Source organism: Martes martes, assembly GCF_963455335.1.
Source record: "Martes martes genome assembly, chromosome: 18".
Lineage (NCBI taxonomy): Eukaryota > Metazoa > Chordata > Mammalia > Carnivora > Mustelidae > Martes > Martes martes.
Window position 1 is genome coordinate 35,096,495 of NC_137906.1, and position 18,748 is coordinate 35,115,242.

The window sequence follows — 18,748 nt, forward strand, 5'->3', positions numbered from 1 at the left end:
TTAAAGGTGTCTGTTTAAAGGTGTGTGTGTCTGTGTTTATTTGCATGCTTCTCTAATTCCAGGAAGCACATGTTAAATTTGTAATTTAAAGTCCATTCATAAATTAAAGAAAACAGAATTCAGCGGGTAACATCGACCTGCTTTTAGAAGCATCTACTTCACGTGGAAATAAGGATGAGTGAGAGCTGGCTTTAGCAAATCCAAATTAGAAATCAGGCTCCCTGCTCGGCGGGAAGCCTGCTTCTCCCTCTGCCACTCCCCCTGCTTGTGTTCCCTCTCTTGCTGTGTCTCTGTCTGTCAAATAAATGAATAAAATCTTAAAAAAAAAAAAAAGGGGAAGTGACTTTGCCATTCATGGAACTGTGGATTGACCTCTTGGTATTTCAACTAATAAAAAAATGGAGGTACTGTTTTCATTTGGAAGAAAGTTGACATGTTCTTTCCATTCCTAGTTCCAGCTGGAGTTTTTAGATAGTGAGCATGCACTGTATGCAGATAGCACTCACACTAAAGCAGGTGCCTTTCCGCCAGATGGGAGGAGCCTCCATCACTGAGCCCGGGAAGGAGAAGGCAGTGAGCTAGCCCACCAGCTCTGCCCCAGCCTTTACCAAATCCCTCCATTAAGGGGTTAGATATGGGCTCTTCAAAGCAAACATGATGCTCTTAAACTAATTAAAATTATTTCAAAACTAACAAAGTAGTTCATGTAATTACTCTAATTTGTTTCGTTGATGAAAAGTTAACGTTCCTAAGACAAAATTATGAATTGTACATGTTTTCCATTCTGGCATAAGGTGATCTTGCCTAATTCTCTGGAGTTTTGCTTTGACTTCATTTGTCTGCTGAAAAGCAGGCAGGCCCACTTCACGCTCTGGATGTTAGTGTTGTTCATTGGGACATGTGAGAGGATATGTGATGTCTCGTGACACAAGTTGAATTGGGGTTTCACACTGGAATAAAGGTCTGGATGATGGAGAAAAACAGGCCAATTGCAGAGACATGGGAGAATCTGTAGGATTACATTGTACTGACATGGAGCTGTGAGTGGAAATCTTCCTCTTAATGCTTTTGTGTCCTCGGTCATATTATTAGCATGATTCACTTAAGTGGGGGGGGGAACCCATTATGTAAAAGTGCATCTTGAAAAATAGATAACCTCAAGTAGGAATTATTTTCATTACAGAGGAATCCAGCAGGGTTCCTTTAAAACCCATCTCCCCTACTGCATACAAGGGTGTTATTTACAGAATGATTAGCTATTTGGCTAGGCAGAAGGGCAATTTAAGTCTAAAACACCTAAGGCCAGTTAAAGATCCATGGGGGGAAAAAAAAAAAAAACCCAACACAAACTCAGGAGTAATCCTGGAAGTCAGTAAACACATAAGATCCGATTTACAAAAGTGTAATTTACGCACACCTTTCTTCAGGAGTACAACTAGTAGATAACCATGAAAAATACATACATTTTCATGTTAAAAAGCAGGTGCATCCTACAGGATTGCTGAGAAGTAAGGGATCCTCAGCTTTTGGGTAGAAAGCTAGATTCTTAGCAAAGAGGCCACACCATTCAGACCTCAGGGACAAGAGAGGTGGCTTTCAGCCATGTGTCTGTCATGCTCAGAGAGGAGATGAAACTTGGTGGCCATGTGTGTGCCCCAGTGTGTGTGTGTGTGTGTGTGTGTGTGCATGTGTGTGCATGTGTATGACAGAAAGAAAAGAGAGAGAGATACCAAGCAAAAATGACCCTCTACATGAGGGCAGGATTGTTTCTAGAACATATGACTTTGTACTGGAACATGTACCTTAATCTGGAAGAGAAAACCTACAAAGAAGGCAGCTAACCCTACGACCCAACGATTGCATTACTAGGTGTTAATCCCAAAGATACAGATGTAGTGAAAAGGAGGGGCACGTGCTCCCTAATGTTCATAGCAGCAATGTCCACAATAGCCAAACTGTGGAAAGACCCGAGATGTCCTTCCACAGACGAATGGATAAAGAAGATGTGGTCCATACATACAACGGAATGTTACTCAGCCATCAGAAGGATGATTACCCACCATTGGCATCAACATGGATGGAACTGGAGGGGATTATGCTGAGTGAAGTCAGTCAAGCAGAGACAATCATCACATGGTTGCACTCATGCGGAACATAAGGGAGGAAGACCACAGGAGGAGGGAGGGAAAAATGAGTGGGAAGAAATCAGAGAGGGAGACAGACCATGAGAGGCTCTGGACTCTGGGAAACAACCTAAGCATTCCCGAAGAGCGTGTGGTCAAGGGAAGGGCTAAGCAGGGGATGGGTATGAAGGAGGGCATGTATGGTGATGGGCACTGGGTGTTATAAGCAACTAATGAATCACTGAACATTACATCAAAAACTAATGAGGTGCTGTGTGTTAGCTAACTTAACATAAAAAAAAAAAAAAAAACCACACCAAAAAACCAAGAAGCCAGTTAATGGCAAACAGCCCAGCCTCAAAAGGTATTGCTCACTTGGACAACTAAAGCAGAAAACCTCAGCAATGTATCTCAGGGAGGAATGGATCATCTTCACACCTGGCATTGTTGCCTCGAGATGGAAGTGATCGACAGTTCCTTTGGCCACCCAGGTGAGGAAGGAGAAGGCTCAGCATTGGCTTTCCTTACAAAACACTCACTGAGCTTGTCCGGACACCATTGCTTACGGGATCAACACATGAAGATTCTTATTGGAAGAATCTAGGTTTTTGTTTTGTTTTGTGATGGGGTAGGAAAATTAACTATTCATTGTTGTTTCCTTTAATACTACTATACAGAAGGACAGTTCTGTAAGATTTCTGAAAAATTCCCACCAACAGTCGGGGGGGGATGCTGATTAAAATGTAATATTGTGAAACGATAGAATATTATGAGGCCCTCAACATATTTTCATAAAGTGCCATGACATGATAATCAGTGGAAATAATGGGATGAAAAATGTGTAGGTACTATGATTGATTGTGCAATTTAAAAATGAAGGGTGTTGGACACACATTATACAGTTTCTATAATTGTTATAAATTTTCCCTTTTAAATTCAGGAAAAAAATGTATAAACAGTGAAGTGATATTGTCATTTTGGATTTTCAATAATAAAACAGACCCTTTATATCTGCGATCAACACACTTTTTCTGTAAAGCGCTGGAATGACAATATTTTTGGCTTTGCAGGCCACCTCTGTTACTGTCATATGTTGTCTTTAGTTCTTGTTTTGTTTCTACAACCCTTCAAAGAACCTAAGACCCATTTTTAGCTCACAAGCTTTACAAAAACAGGCTGTGGGCTGGATTTGGCCCCTGGGCTGTACTTTGCTGGCGCCTGCTTTGAATGACTTTGTTGCCTCTGGATGCTTCCCCTATTTTAATATGAAGAATTTGTGATAGATTCCCACATTTCATATTGATAATACACACTTCCCCCAAAGCTGCCTTAGAATGGTTATACTGATTCAAACCCGCCCTTTTTTGGAATTAATTTGAACAGAGAACTGAAATAGAAATGTATATTTCATATGATCCTTGAGAGCCATGCTTTCCAATATGGTAGCCACTAGCCCCACGTGGCTAATCAGAGTAACATTAATTAACATTAAATTAAATAAAAAAGGCAGTGCCTCTGTCCCAGGAGCCCACATACTGGACAGCGCAGATACGGAACATTTCATCTTAGACAGTTCTCTAGGACAAAGACGTCACAGAATAAAACAAAATAACCCTCTGGAACTCAACTGTGGTCAAATTTTGGATTGCCAATGCTCCTTTAGAAAATACCATTGATAGAGAAGGTAGAGGAGAGAGACAAGGGAATGACAAGGATATTTAGGGTCAAACGAAGCCAGAAAGGCAGTCCATCTTTGAATAACTTCCCAGGTTCAAAAACCAAATCTACCATATCGTGGCTGTGGGATCCTGGGTTATCACTCCTCCTCAGTAACCCCTCCATTCCTCTGCTGTAAAGCAAACATTATAATACCTACCTGGTGCAGATTTTGAGGATGAAACAAGGTTGAGCATGTGGAAATGCGTACTAGCCTCCTAATTCTACGAGCTACATGCACACACATTTACACCGCCCAAAGGAGGCAACGGCCATACATTTAGAAAGAACAACTTCTTGCCAGTATGGCTGGATGCTGGCTTCTCAGGGCACAGGAAGATGTGCTGCACTGAATGCATGCTCAACTTGCTCTTGAAGGTGCTATGCTGGTTGGGAGGAACACCAGGGTACCCCCATAACCTGGTACCTTCAGAAACTCTTGGGACTCTCAGAGTCATGTTTTTGGTTTCTGGTGACTGCTTCTACCCTGTGCCCCCCAGCAAAGAGTTTGGTTTTTCTGAGCCTTTGGGAATTGAGATGCTTGATCTTGGCCTTCAGCGAGGAGTCCCCTCTGTCTCTCATCCTCCACCTCATCACATCCCCATTACTGCTGCTTTCCGTCACCCCCCACCCCTTCTCTAAGCTGGTCTCCAGCAGCCCTCCTTCCCTCATCCCCACACTCACTGCTGAGCACGGATCCCAATGAGAACCAGTTTCATAGTTATGGGGATTTCATAGGGTCGTGTTTTACAGCCTATGAAACAGATAAGAAGTTCTCAGCGGTGGCTGGGGGTCTTTCTGAGGAGGGGCAGCCCAGCTAGGGGTACCATGATGGAATCCAAGAGAACCGTAACTGTTCGACCCGTTCTGGGAACTGGGGTCGGGGTGGGGCATTTTCCACCCCGGAGCATCCATCCCAGGCAGAGAAATCCTTGGTTTCCCCATGTCAACACTGTGGTCTGTCTTCCGTATTTATTTCTGGTCTTCTCCCCCTTGCATTTGATGACTATGTTCTTATCTACCAAAGTGCCTTTTCTCGTTGTTCCCCCACCCAGTTAAACGGGGGAGAACCACATTCTTCTCTTGCCTCCTCCTGCTCCCTGAAATCACATAGCAAAGGGCAGAACTGGCTTGCAAACAAGTCGTTATTTTCCACTGTGAGAAAATGGTGCCCAAGCACCTTTTGTCACGTGGGGGGGCCACTTGGATGGCCTGTGTGTGTTCAATCAATTATTTTCATGTTAATTTGCAAGGCTGTGATAGAAGGCAGGCAGTGAGCTTTAGCTCCACACCCCTCCCCGCCACGCGCCAACCCCCAGACCAATGCCCCAGGTCCCATCCATTGGACCCGATCCTGCTGGGTCTTAACAAAGGATGACGGGGACATCTGGGGAGTGAGCGTTCAGACGTAATGAGCAAAGGGGTTCGATGCTAAGGTGACAGGGAACACAGAGACATGCTTATGAGAACCAACCTCATCTTGCGGGGAGCCACAGGGAGGGTACAGCAGAGAGGGAGGGGAGGAGGAGAACTTACATGGCAGGGAAGGTGATTGGACTCAGATTTATGTCACAAAACAAAGAGAGAGCCACGACAGCGGGCTTACTTGCGGAAGTATATACAAGTGAACTGGGGGCACTGTACATGGAAGATCCCTCCTGGTTTGCCTGGCACAGCAGCACCGTGCCTACGAAAGAGAGAGAGAGAGCTGGTATCTGGTTTGGGAACAGGCACACTACACCTGAGAGATCGCGGCAACGCAAACAAGAAAGGCAGATAAATGAAAACACAGCCACATCCCCGTGCATGTGGCGGGGACACCCGGGGCAACCCCCTGGCTTAGCCGAAGGGAGTCGGGAGCCCGCCCTCTGGCCCTTCAAGCACGGGTCACACCTTGTCACCTGGGGTTCCCGTAGTGGGAACCTGGCCACCCCAGGACCCAGTTTCAGATCAGTGATGGTGGCAGCATGGCATACGCCAAAGGGGGCTTGAACTAGGTGACAAGCTTGGCTCGAAGCCACTTAGCTGTGTGATCTTGGTAAGTCACTGTACCTCTCTGTGCCTCGGGAGTCCCATCTGGAAAATGGGGTGAATATACCTACCTCCAGGGAGGGTTGGGGATCGTATGGCTAGACATGTGCCTGGGGCAGGGGCTGGCACGTAGTCATCGCTCCGTAAAGGGGAAGCACGTGAACTGCTATGTTTGGAGAAAACTTTTCCTCCCCTGACCACCCCCCCCCACTTTAGACTGTCTGAATCAGTTCTTCAGGGGAAGAACAGAAGTGCGGCGGGGAAGAAATGAATGCAACTTTCACCCTCCATGTGACCCACCCCAGACCCACACTGGGCTTGGGGTGAGACCATCTTTGGCTTCTGTGTATCTCATTTCTTCCCGAAAGCTCTCAGCTTTCCAGCTGTAGAGGCTGCCTCACCAAGCAAGCCTGCACTGCAGATCTGACTGTCCTCGGCCTGATTTAAAGCAAAGGGCACCGGGCTTATCCTGGCACAATGGAATTTTACAGCGGAGAGGAGCAGTGGAATCCTGAGATATGCCCTCAGTCTGTGATGTGTTTTGAACCACCGCCCACTCCAAGGGTGAGCAGGGTCAGGAATCCGCAGGGTATCAATTCTCTCTCCCATTGCCACAAAGCTCACACTCAGACTTTGAAAAGACTGAGAGAGACTTCTGAGGAGTTGTCAGCCCATTACTGATGATGGAACTGTGTTCCCTGTGGCTTCCGTTCACTTGTTTCCATTTGGTTTTGGGTTTTGGAGTCTCCGGTCATCACCACAACTGGAAAGCTCCCCCCCATGAGAAGAAGCCTGCCCGCATCATTGGAGACCTCACCCACATCTTCGGAGCTCACACACATCTCTGGAGACCTGCTCTAGGGCTCGCTAAGGGGTTCTACAGCCCTGTAGGAGCTTTCCCAAGGTCAACAGAAGCTTAGGAGGAACTTGCAGAGTGAGTGGGGTTCTGCCAAACAGAGAGGGATTGCCATGTGAACCATGAAAAGATAGCCATCTTTCCTGAACTAAAAAACCAAAGAGTTCCAGAGGTGGTCCCCATGACCACCGCTCCCCCTCCTTCAGGACAGAGCCGGAATAGATGGGCCCTATGAGGGGGCTGAGAAGGTTTCTGCAGATGCCTTTTCTGCCCTCTGCTCCCTGTGTTTCCCTGGATTTTGTACATTATTTCCAGGTAAAGCAAAGATGCATGAAAATCCCTAAGTGGCCCCTCTGTCACCAAGTCAGCCACCCCCATCCATTCGTTGACATGGAGAAGCAGCCCATGGACAGAAGTTCTATCTGAAGGAATGTCCCCTGGTCCTTCTCACATTTACCCTGGTATCCTGCATTTCTAGCTGGAGAAGAGCCCCCACAAAAGCATGGATATAAGAGTAAAACTGACTGACCTTCCCTTGGTGGTAAATGTATTCAGTCTGGTTGGGTCTGAGTCACGATCAGCCTTTGCTACATGGATGTTTCTTTCTTCTATTTTATTTAAAAAGTTTATCCCAATATATAAGATGGGACTTTACATGGTCTAATTTCTTCTTGGTAAGTACTTCCTGTTTTGGCAAGAAACTGGCATAGTTTGGTAATTAACAGCAAACAAATGGAACACCAGCCCACGGGGGTGTGGGGTCTGAAATCAACCAACAGGAGTGGCACACCCGCCCCACGGACATGCCCCGACACCCACTCTGCTTATCAACAAGTACTTCGCCTGACTTTGCAAAGGCCATTCATACCCAGGTTCTCGCTCACTGCCACAACTTTAGACAGAAATGAACATTTCTATAGGATACACAGAGAGCTGTCAAATCAGCATCTTCTAGGGTGGGACCCGTGAGAAAACTCAGTGGGTCTCTCATGTCCACCCCTGGATCGAAACCACTTTTAAAATGGTTTCTTGGGGGTACCTTGGTTTCAAAAGAAAAATGGCATAGTTGTAGCAAAAATACATCCAGAAGGACATTTCGGTATTGTGCAGTTAAAACCTTGGGGTCAATTTTCAACACTCTCAGTGCAATTTAGAGAATCCCATTGGGACACAACACAGATTCCCTCTAGGAAGCTAAATCCTGGCAGGGCATAATGAAGCTTTCCTAATGCTCTTATGCTGTAGATCCTGAGAAACTGCATTGAAATAACTTCTTTGGAAGCCCTCTTGGTAGTGGGGGAAAAAAAATTCTTTATGCAATAATTCTGACCTTTGTAAAACAAAATCTATACTGTCACAGGACTTGCTTTTTATTTTACCTAAAAAACATTCTTTAATTTAATTTGCAAAGTACTTATTGTATGTTCTCTTAGTACTTTGTGACCTTTCCTTAAGAGAAAGCTTTGAATTAAACAGAAACAAAGAGGCAGAGGAGAACACTGTAACCTCCAAGCATTTTTTGGGCAGGGGTGAGTCATGTGTGTTTGTTTAAAGAAGTCAGTCAAATAGATAATAGGGTAGGAACAGCAGCATAAGGAGCATTTAGAAGGTCATTCGAGGCACCTTGTGATGCAGCTTTCTAATGAGTCCCTTGCATTGTGTTTTCTATCGACACCCCATCCCCCCAACATAGACCATTTGCCTCCAGCTAGCATGAACTGTCCGCCACTATGGAGGCATTCTATACTTCTCAGACTTTTGTGTCTTTGCTAATAAAGCAATTTTACTCTAATATCCAGGATTTTGAGGGAGGAGGGGGGAAGGGGGCTTTCCTCTTTATAATTTAAAGATGGCAACTGTGTTCAATTTATACCGCTAGCCACCATTCCGTAGCCAGGACAGACTGGTCATTCATCAATTTCCAAGTGTCCTTTCTTTTTTATCCTGGAATCCTCAGAAGCATTCTTAACACAGCTTCTAGGCAGTTGTTACTGTTTGATTAGAGCTGGTGGACAGGATGAAACCTTCATGCCATTCCTGCTCCTACTGTTAGGTTAAACCATAAAATTGACCTTCTTATGTCAAATAGGATTGAATACTGGGAATTTCAAGGGATTTAATTTTAAAGAAAGGCCCCGCTGCAATGTCTACTGTGTCTTTTAAAAGTTGCCTCTTTTCCCAGTCCCTATGCTCCCATCACACTTAAAAAAAAAAAAAAAATTCCCTAGGCTCGCCCCGGTGACTCAGTCAGTTAAGCCTTTAACTCTCAGTCCTGGCTCAGGTTGATCTCAGAGTCATGAGTTCAAGCCCAGAGCTGAGTGCCACACTGGGCATGGAGCCTACTTTAAAAAAAAAAAAAAAAAATCTCCCTAGCAGATCCTTTGTGACACTCTACTGCAACTTTTCATTTACGTATCGGTCTTAGCCACAATGAGTGTCTCTTGAGTCAGAGCCAAACCAGATTCATCTATTCCCAGCCCCTAACAAAATACCTCTCGGAAGGTTTTACAAACGCAATCGAGTAATTATGTTTTTAAAGACCTCTTCCTGTTTTCTTGGCTAAAAATAGTGCTTTGCCCAACCAGTTGTTCTCGAGGGTGCCTTCTTCTGCCCCGTGTTGATTGCTGGGGATGTGCATGCCTAACGTCCAGTTAGGAGCCCTCTCTATGGGATTCACTTGCTTCCTCCTCCTCCTCTCTGGTGCTTTTAAGGTTGACTCATGCAGCTCCAAATGGAATCTGAGTAGCTCGTATCCGTGCCTGGTAGGAGCTGCCTCCATGTGGCACACCACATTCCGGAATAATCAGAGCCTTTGCAAAGTCTGTCACGCCCTCATCAGCATCCCAAATTCTGGCACGATATCCACGGGGCCATTCCCGGGCAGGATCGGAAATCTTCCAGCTGTGAGAGGGTGAGCCCAGGTCCATGTGTTGATGGGGCAACCCAACCCTTTCTTCTTAACTGGAGACTCCCCACAGTTCTGGGGATCATTCCTGGCCCCTTGAGGGGCAGGGAGAAGCCTCAAAGGGGTAATTCCTATCACAGAAAGGGGAAAGGAAGCATCCAAACTTTGTACTCTGCTGCCAACACTTAGGTGAGGAAATTAGACTCAAACCAACTGGAACAACGGTGCATTTGCACACCTGTGCCTTTATGAAGGGTAATCCTTCTCCCTGGAATCCTCCCTTCCCCCAACCCAGATACTTCCCTTCTGGACTCGGCTACAGCTTCTTCTCCAAGAAACCAGATCTCTTTGCCCCCCACCTGCCAAATTCAGCTGCTTTCCTCTGCTTTTCTAAATTGTGTTGTGTGATAATCTATCGAATGAGTGTCTACCCATGGATAAGATGAACTCCAAGAGGGGTTCATCCAAGAGGAGTTCAACCCCCTGGGTCCAGAGACCTCGGCTCAGAGGCAGGGGCGCCTGACAAGAGGAACCAGAGGGTTTTGGACAAGCAGCCATGTTGCACTTGCAAGAAATAAAGTTAGAATACAAGAGGGAAAGAAGAACAGAGAGGCTCTTTTGAATGTCTGCCCTTCCATTTAGTACCAAAGAGGCAGAACTCCGACCCAGCCCAGGGAGAATGACTAGGCCCATCCTGTATTTTCTGAATTCCACACACACACACACACACACACACACACACGAACACACGGACACACACACACACAGAAGAAAAGACAAAAAGAAAGAAGGAACAAAACACGTCAAAGAAACACCCCAACCGCCTAGCAACTGGGAGTGGCTGACTCACTTCATTAGCTCCAAGACGAAGATGAGTTAGAATACTAGGAGAAGAATGCTCTTATCGCTACTAAATGGGGGGGGTAAAAAAATTAAAGGCAGGAAGAAAAACCACCACACTTTATGAATTTTCTGAGAGCCAACAGGGATTCGAGAACCCCTGCTGTGGAATGTTCTGGAATGTCAGGTGTTATCTGAGCCTCTTCAAGCATCTGTGTACTGATCCCGAGTCCCTCGCAAGCAGAGACTGTTGCTGGGGTCCAGCTTTCCCAGTGTCAGTAGGCCTGGTGACTCTGCAAAGAGGGCTTCGGGGAAAAACCCCACAGGCAGATGGTGAATGAATGCAGGAGGCCGTCACAGAGTTACTCTGTCATGAGTGCTCAGCTAAGAAGAGGTGGCCTGCGAGGGAGGGCTGCCGTTCATTCGGCAAGTGAGTATTGGCCTCTGTCACGTGCCAGACACTGTGTGGGTTCTGGGGCACGCCCGCTGAGCCCCCTGTGCCCTTGAAAAGAACGAAACGCTATCTTTTTTAGTGCTTGTATATTCAGGAACAAATACATACACAAGAAAGGGAACAAAGGAATGAGTCCGCATCGACCCCCAAATCTGACACCCTATGGTTATTTTCTTTGCTTGCTGAGATCCATAAAATTTATAAGTAATTTTGGCACAGTGTTTATGAAACATGGCTATTATGACTGGCAAAATGTCTATTCCATAATTCTCTTACACATTGCAGTCATAACAAAAAAAAAGTTTCATAGTAATAGTAATCACTAGGAAAAAGAGTCCTTTCATTTTATTTAAAAAAAAAATTCATTCAGTATTTCCCCGCACATTTTTACAATGCATTTGTTCCTCCCTAATAAGAAGGGTCAGACAGTATTAGTCCCTCCCTCTTTAGAGATGGGGAAAAAATGGCACAGAACAAAGATGTGGTTTACGAAAAGCTTGATCATCAGTCAGAGGCAAATTCCGGGTGAGAAACAAAGTTACGTAGGCTCCTAGAACACGTCTCATTTTATCAATGACTCTTTCCTGCTTCCACTGTTACAGGATGATTTTTGAAATATATTTTTAAATTAGAATAAAATGAGGAAAACTTTGGTCATCATTGAGAGAACAAGCTGGGTTACAGAAGTCTTCACAGGAATGGTATTTTCAGGAAGGGGGTTCTTATAATCACCTATATCCTGGGGGTTCTTATAATCAACTATATCACCTAGGGGATCTGTTCAACACAGAATGCTAGGTCCCACTCCCAGAGTTTTGGACTGATTCCAGAGGTCTGGGATGGAGCTGAGGAGGTGCATTTTCAACAAGCTTTCGTGTCATCAGGGAACCACACTTTGAGAAACACCGGAGGAGAGCCGGTCCCCCAAACCTCAATGCTGTGGGTTCTTGCCTTCCTAGCACTGGAGGTTTTCAAGGCCTGTGAGACTTTAGGAATCCACTGGGAAGCACTGAAATGGGATGCCTTCAAAGGCTCTGCCCCCTAAAAAGTGTGACTCAGCTGGTCAGAAATCTGCATTTCTGATGTAGAGGCAGAGCTTACTGAACTTTTATGGTTGCTGTTTTGTGCATCGACTAATTTTGTCTCCGTTTGTAACAGTTCAAACACAAAGAGTAACTACCAGTCTTAACTGTTCTGTCAAAGTCTCTGGAGGTGGGCCGGTAAAGAAGGTTCAGAAGATCACCAGCAGCATAATCCTAGCAAAGCCACTCTTGGTTCCCCACCCAAAAGAGAGCCTATCTATCCATTCCTGCCCCACTGCTAGGGGCTGAAGTGGATACGCTCCACATTCATGCATACACTGATGTCCTTAACCCCCCCCCCCCCCACAGGATGTGTCTGTATCTGGAGATAGGATCTTTAGAGAGGTAATTAGGTTAAAGTTAGGCCATGGGGGTAGACCATGCGGCTGATGTTCTTCTAAGAAGAGTAAATGACAACAGAGACACCAAGGAAAGACCGTGTGAGGACTCAGGGAGAAGACGGCTGTCTACCAGTCAAGGAGAGAGGCCTCCAAAGGAACCAACCCTGCCGACCCCTTGATCCTGGGCTTCTGGCCTCCAGATCTGTAAGAAAATACATTTCTGTTGCATAAGCTGCCCCAGCCTATGGTGCTCTGTCATGGCGGCCCTAGCAGACTCCTATCCCGCTTGCCTCCTAATGAGTTCTGCCCTGAGGATCAGTGAGGCACTGTACTACGTGAGGGCCAGACAGCACAGGCGTGAGACAGAGGTCTGGGAGGGTGCCGTGTGCGACTCCCTGCCCATGAAGGTTTCTGCTTCCAACGGACACATTTATCCAAAGCCCTCATGCGTTGTGGATGCTTTCTGTGGTTACGCATTTTTGAACACGGACTGGCGTTGAGCTAATCCATGTAAGAATATTTTCACAGCTAATACTTAATGCTTTTACACATGCCCGAAAGATGAGCCTCTCTGAAGGGTTATGGTCGAGCTTTCAATACAGAGGTATTTCCACTGAGGCACAGATGTTGCAGAAAAATGTTGGATGTGTATTTGATTCTTATAAAGTAAATCATGTTTTAATTGTGCCAGGGGATTCCCATATTTAAAGGAGCCCTGAAGTAAATCTGCATAGAGTGTAAATAATCTCTCATTACAATTTATAAAGCAAGTTTTGATTTTCATAACAGTTAGAGAGAAATACATGCTTGTGTGGGTTTTTTTTTCCTTTTCACTTTTCTTTTTGACACAATTTCAGACCATCCCCCAAAAGTTGCAGGAATACTAAAGAATCTCTCTACAACATTCTCCCTGATTATTTGCTGTTCTAAAAAAGTGTCATGACTTACTTGAACCATTCTTATTCTCCTGCCTCCCAAATTTCAAATAATAGTGATTTTTACAGAAAATATTCAGTTGACGCAATATGATACTAAACACATCAACCATAGCAATTCCAAAAATTGCTTACTAATCAGTCAAAAGGCACCAAGCAAAACCATTCGGCGTTAAATTTGGACTACTCCCTATTCTTTACCCTATAAGACAGATACTATCGTCACAGCTATTATAATAGACGAGGATCCAGAGACAGAGTTTAGGAATCTTGCCCAAGGTCACACAGATAGAAATGTGATGGTGTTGAATTCAGATCAAACCAAACAGATCCCTGGGACCCATTTTCTGAAGGCTAATCTTCCAAATCAGGTGTAGGCAAACTACAGTCATTTGGCCAAATCCAGCCTATCACTTTTTTTTTGTATGGCCTGTGATCTAAGAATGTTTTTTACATTTTTATCTGGTCGAAGAACAATCCATAGAAGACTAATATTTGGTGACAAAGTGAAAAATCACATAAAATTCAAATTTCAGTATCTATAAGGAGTTACTGGAACACAGGCACACTTGTTCATTTACATATTATTTATGACTGCTTTTATGCTGCAAGAATGAGCTGAGTAGTTACAACAGAGACCGTATTGCCCATAAAGGCTAAAATATTCACTATCTCGACCTTTACAGAAAAGGTCTGCTGACCTCTGTTCTAATGTCCTCTTTCTGTTTGGAAGATATAAACACTGATTGTCAGGACAGCATTAGCCCTTCCCTGGGAAGCTGTCACAAATTATTTCAGAGGGTTTCATTTTATTAATACTTGCAAAAATTTATTTCATTTTTTTTTGTTAAAAACAACCAAAAAAAAATTTAAAGACATGTTCTTTGAACGCTTGCCAAAAATCTCTTTCTAATTCATTGTTGTTCAAGATAATAAAGCAACTAGAAAATATTGTCCCATAAGGTATTTGCGGAAAGCAAACAATTTACAACAAAAACAATGCAAATACGTTTTATCTCTTTCAGGTTTGCAGCTGTTAGTATTTAGGTAAGGGCTACCTTAAAGCCCTTGTTTCTAAAATTCTAATAGGCACCGAATTACTCGGGGGCCCTTCTAAAATGGATATTCTCATCTAGTAGATCTGGGGTGGGGCATGAGAATTTGCATTTCCAATCAGCTCCCAGGGGATGCCCACGCTGCTAACTAGTGATAGGAAAATGCTAGGGACTGCGTAAAGAACGTCGAGTTACAGCTAATATTAATGGGAGTGGCCATTAAGATGCCACAGAGTTTCAGGTCCTGAACCAGATACTCTGTGCACACATTGTGTTTTTTTTTTTTTCTTTCTTATCAAACCCACAAGGAAAATAAGGCCCAGAGAGAGAAAAAGATGAGGCAAAACCGAAATCCAAGCCAGCCTGGTGTGACTCCAAAACTCAGACTCACTCACGGAGCTGCATATGCTCATTTATGGTGATGCTTGGTCTTGAGGTGTTTGGACAACGTCCTCTCCAGCTGTGGAGCGATAAATATCCACCAACCGACCCCATTTGCACTAGAGTCATTTTGAACAGTTCCTCTGTTGCCTGCTGGCTGGAAACACCTGACTCTTCCAGGCTAAGGATGTTGGCTAGAACCTCATGATCGCGTTTAAGAATCTGCGATAGGGTTTTAAATCCCACTAGGGAAGCCTCCAGGCAGGATGTATCTTCTAGAGATAAGAAAATCTCACTTGTGAGATCGCAGTAAGACAGGTCGGAAGGAAACACAGAGAGAGGAAAAAATAGGGAACTTTCAAGGTCTGACAGTGCTGCTGAAAAAGTATGGGTTTGGGGAACGTTAACCCTTAGTTTTATGTTCTGGCCGCAGTGACTGTAAATTTCTTAGACCTTGGGCAAGTCAATTAAAGTCCTAGACTTGGCTTTCCCATCTGTAAGATGGGAACCAAAAAAAAAATCTACTTCATTGAGAATTGTCGTAGGGATCAGATCTGTTCTGTGGAAGGGGTAGGCAATTTGTAGGTAATAAGTGATCGCAATAATAATAATAATAATAATAATGGGCTATTAACTATTATTATTTTTTTGACTCTGAAAATATAGTACTTTACGGATTTATTTTGTTCTATTGCTCCTTGAAGAATGGGAGAGCGACAGCTCCTGAGCTGTTGGGTTTGGCCATGTCCTGGACAGAATGAACAGATTCAATGGAGGACATTTTAAGATTGGGAATTAATCGCCAACATTTAAACTGGGGAGGTTTAATGTCACAAGACAGATGTCACTTCTCTGGAGGAATCAGGGGATGGAGCCACATGGATCTGGGCCCGCATTCCCATGTGGCAGGGCCATGCAGGGTGACAGGGAGAGGGCGCTCCTCTCTAGAACTGAGATGTGTCCTCTCCAAGTGCCCATTCAGCTCCCAGCTCTAAAAGTCTTTTAGTTTGCAAAGTATGAGGAATGGGAAAAACAAAAAGCAAAACAAAACAAAACAAACATCAGAAACTGTGGTTTAGCTAAAATCTGTGGAGTTTACAAGTCTGCAAAGAACCCAGAATGCCTTCCTCTCTCTCTCCTTCCTCCGGACGAGAACCTCTGAGATACAACAAGAGTCCAAAAATCCCTCCCGACAGGCTTCCTGTGGGCCCCCTTTTCTATTTCACTTGCTAGCACAGAGCTGTATTTTAGGAGGGACTGGAAATATTTGTGGAATGGGGGTAGAGTTTCATCTTCAGTCCCCTGCCATATATCCCAGATTAGGTTTAAACTCCTCACCCCGCTCTTTTGGTAAGAGCAGAAAATATACTTTGACTTTGAATCTCCCAAAGAGTAATCAGATACATTTGTTTAAACATGCTTCCCACACCACAAACACACACACACACACACAGAGCCTCGTGGGCCGAAAGCAAACAGAATATTTCAGCTGGCAAAAATGGTTTTCAAAAATGACAGGGAATTAATACGGAAGGTTTCAGACTTTACAATATCGTGTCTATCAAACAAGCACTAGAAACGCACAAATAGACTCATCTTTTTCCCCCAGAGGAAATATCAGTGATATTGGGGTGTTCGTGCTTTTAAAATGATACTGGGTTGAACACAATGATAAGTGTGCATCGATTAACCTCTGTGTCGGGTTTAAATGTATAACCCATTAACTAATTTAATCTCCTCCAAAAAACAAAACAAAACAACAACAACAAAAAACAGCCTTTGGCATTATTCTCTGAATAATCCTTGTTTAGTTTCCATAATGGTATCCTGTTTAATGAAAAACTCATTAGAATGTAGCACACGGCATAATTAATTCTGGCTGATTCTTTTGGTGTGAATGGCTAATGCAGATGCTGGGTTCCATTTTCCTCTGGCTTTATTAATTTTTCATAACCAATATTTCGACCGTAATGGGTTGCAACAGGTCCATAGAAGTTCTAGAAATGCATTAACTGTCACCAACGTAGTTAATGGAAGTAGGATTTTGCTATTTGTGTGTTGATCCTCCCACACTACATTTTTAAAAGACAGTGTCATTTGATACTCGGAGAAGGAGTATCTACATATAATTAACATACAGGGGATTAAACAATATTTGGCCAATTTGTCTTTATTTACACACAACTTAATCGGTTGGGCTAATAACGCTGAACTACAAATTTTGAAAAGAAAGCTAAAAAGTGGGAAGCGCGACCTTCCAAACAAAATGGTTTATAATAGAGTGGCGACACAAGCTAAAATATTTTTAAAAAATGAAACTGTCATTTTTAAAGTCTCTGGTAATTTGTTTTCCTAGGAAGAGATCGGGACACAACAGGAAATGGGCTGGATACTGGGTGTCAGGCACGGTTTCGTAATCCTGGGATCTGTCAGGAGCCCGATCTCTGGAATGGGTGAGAAGTTGCTGATTTAGTTTAACCTCTTTCAGTCTTTTAGGACTGGGTTCATATATTTGAAAGAGTCTTCATGATAAGACTACTATTTGTTTCAGGTGCAGATACACATGGTAATTCATTTCTGGGTGCTTCTGTTTCTTTTCTTTTATTTTTAAAGTACATTTTCTATCAGAGATTTCACTGGTTGCCTGCCACTCAAAGGATGAAATCCAGAATCCACATTCCTTTATACAGCATTGTCAGGTCTTTTGCAACTTTTCTCTAGAAGGTACTCTCTGATCTCAACAGATTGGTATTTCTCAGCCTTTGGGGGAAACCTGATTTTGCCTCAGAAATTTCTATATCCAGTGAAGATTAAGCAGCCATATATACACACACACACACACACACACACACACACACACACACACACACACACACATATATTTGGTACTTCTCAATGGATTTTGAAGATAAAGATTGAGAAACTCCTTTGGACTCTGCCAAACTCCTCCTTACTCACTCCTACAAAGATCTTTCTTTATTTTCTTACCAGGAGAACTCTTACTTATCCCTCAAAACCCGATTAGTACCCCACCCTCCCACCTCTTAATACAGAGAGGATTGTTGGTTTTTCAGTGTTCTGGCAGGCAGGCAGGTATCATCGTTTATTATATACTAAGCTGGTCTGTCTGTATTCTTCAATGTTCTAAGGGATTCTCGAGGGAGGAGGTGCTCCCCCCACCAGCGCATGTGCAATGCCCAGCACTTTACAAGCCTTCAGCACTGTAACTCTGAGCTGAAGCCTGAATTAACAGAATTAACAGAAGCCAGTGATATGTGCGACTTTATACACAGCCTCTCTCTTCGGCCCTGCCTTGACAAGCATGGTGCGGCAGAATGACAAGCAGCTCATCTCATGGGTTCATGCAGGATTGTGTAATTGCTACAACACGGTAATGCAAAAAAACAAAAACAAAAACAAAAAACCTCCCCAAGGTGTAACCCAGTGGCTTTGTGTTAACAAATCTGGACTCTCTAAGCCAGGGTCAGCGAAGGAGGGCTGTGACTTTCACATTTTTACACAGCTGGGGATGGGGCGAGGACAACTATTTCATGACCCATGAAAATTATAAGAAATTTAAATGTCTGTGCCCTTAAAGTTTTACTGGGACACAGCCAGGTGCACTCATGTATGTGTTGTCTGTGGTTACTCCTGCATTAGAGCGGCAGAGGTGAGCAGGTCGGGGAGACTGTAGGCCCGCACAGCTGAACCTACTCACAAACTGGCCCTTTACAGAAATTTGCAGACCTCTGCTCGAAGCAAAAAATGCACACATTTTTTTTTCCTCTTTCATAACTGAATCAAGCTTGATCTTTTCTCCTAAAACCAACCAACAAACACAGTGGTATGTCTTGCCTTATACCACCCTCCCCCTCCTCCTCAACACTACCATCATGACCACTAATATATATAATATTAGTTAATATTATATATATATATATATATATTCAGAGCTTGCAAGCTCCTTTTCCTTCTGCGGCTTGTCCTCTTCCTCCTTTTTCTTCTGTTGTGCAGGGAAGGGTTAACTCA

General features: G+C 44.0%; 1 protein-coding gene across 16 annotated transcripts in view; it reads right to left on the reverse strand.

The window, feature by feature from the left end:
* RBFOX1 (RNA binding fox-1 homolog 1) overlaps positions 1–18,748 on the reverse strand; it is an 861,682-nt gene that overhangs the window by 71,590 nt on the left and 771,344 nt on the right. For 13 of the 16 annotated variants that reach the window (XM_080830139.1, XM_080830147.1, XM_080830149.1 and 10 more), the window contains one exon: positions 5,446–5,526. The exons of the other annotated variants lie outside the window; for them this stretch is intronic. In XM_080830139.1, the coding sequence (XP_080686265.1) occupies positions 5,446–5,526 (81 nt within the window). The remainder of the gene's footprint in view (positions 1–5,445; positions 5,527–18,748) is intronic. 16 annotated transcript variants of the gene reach the window in all.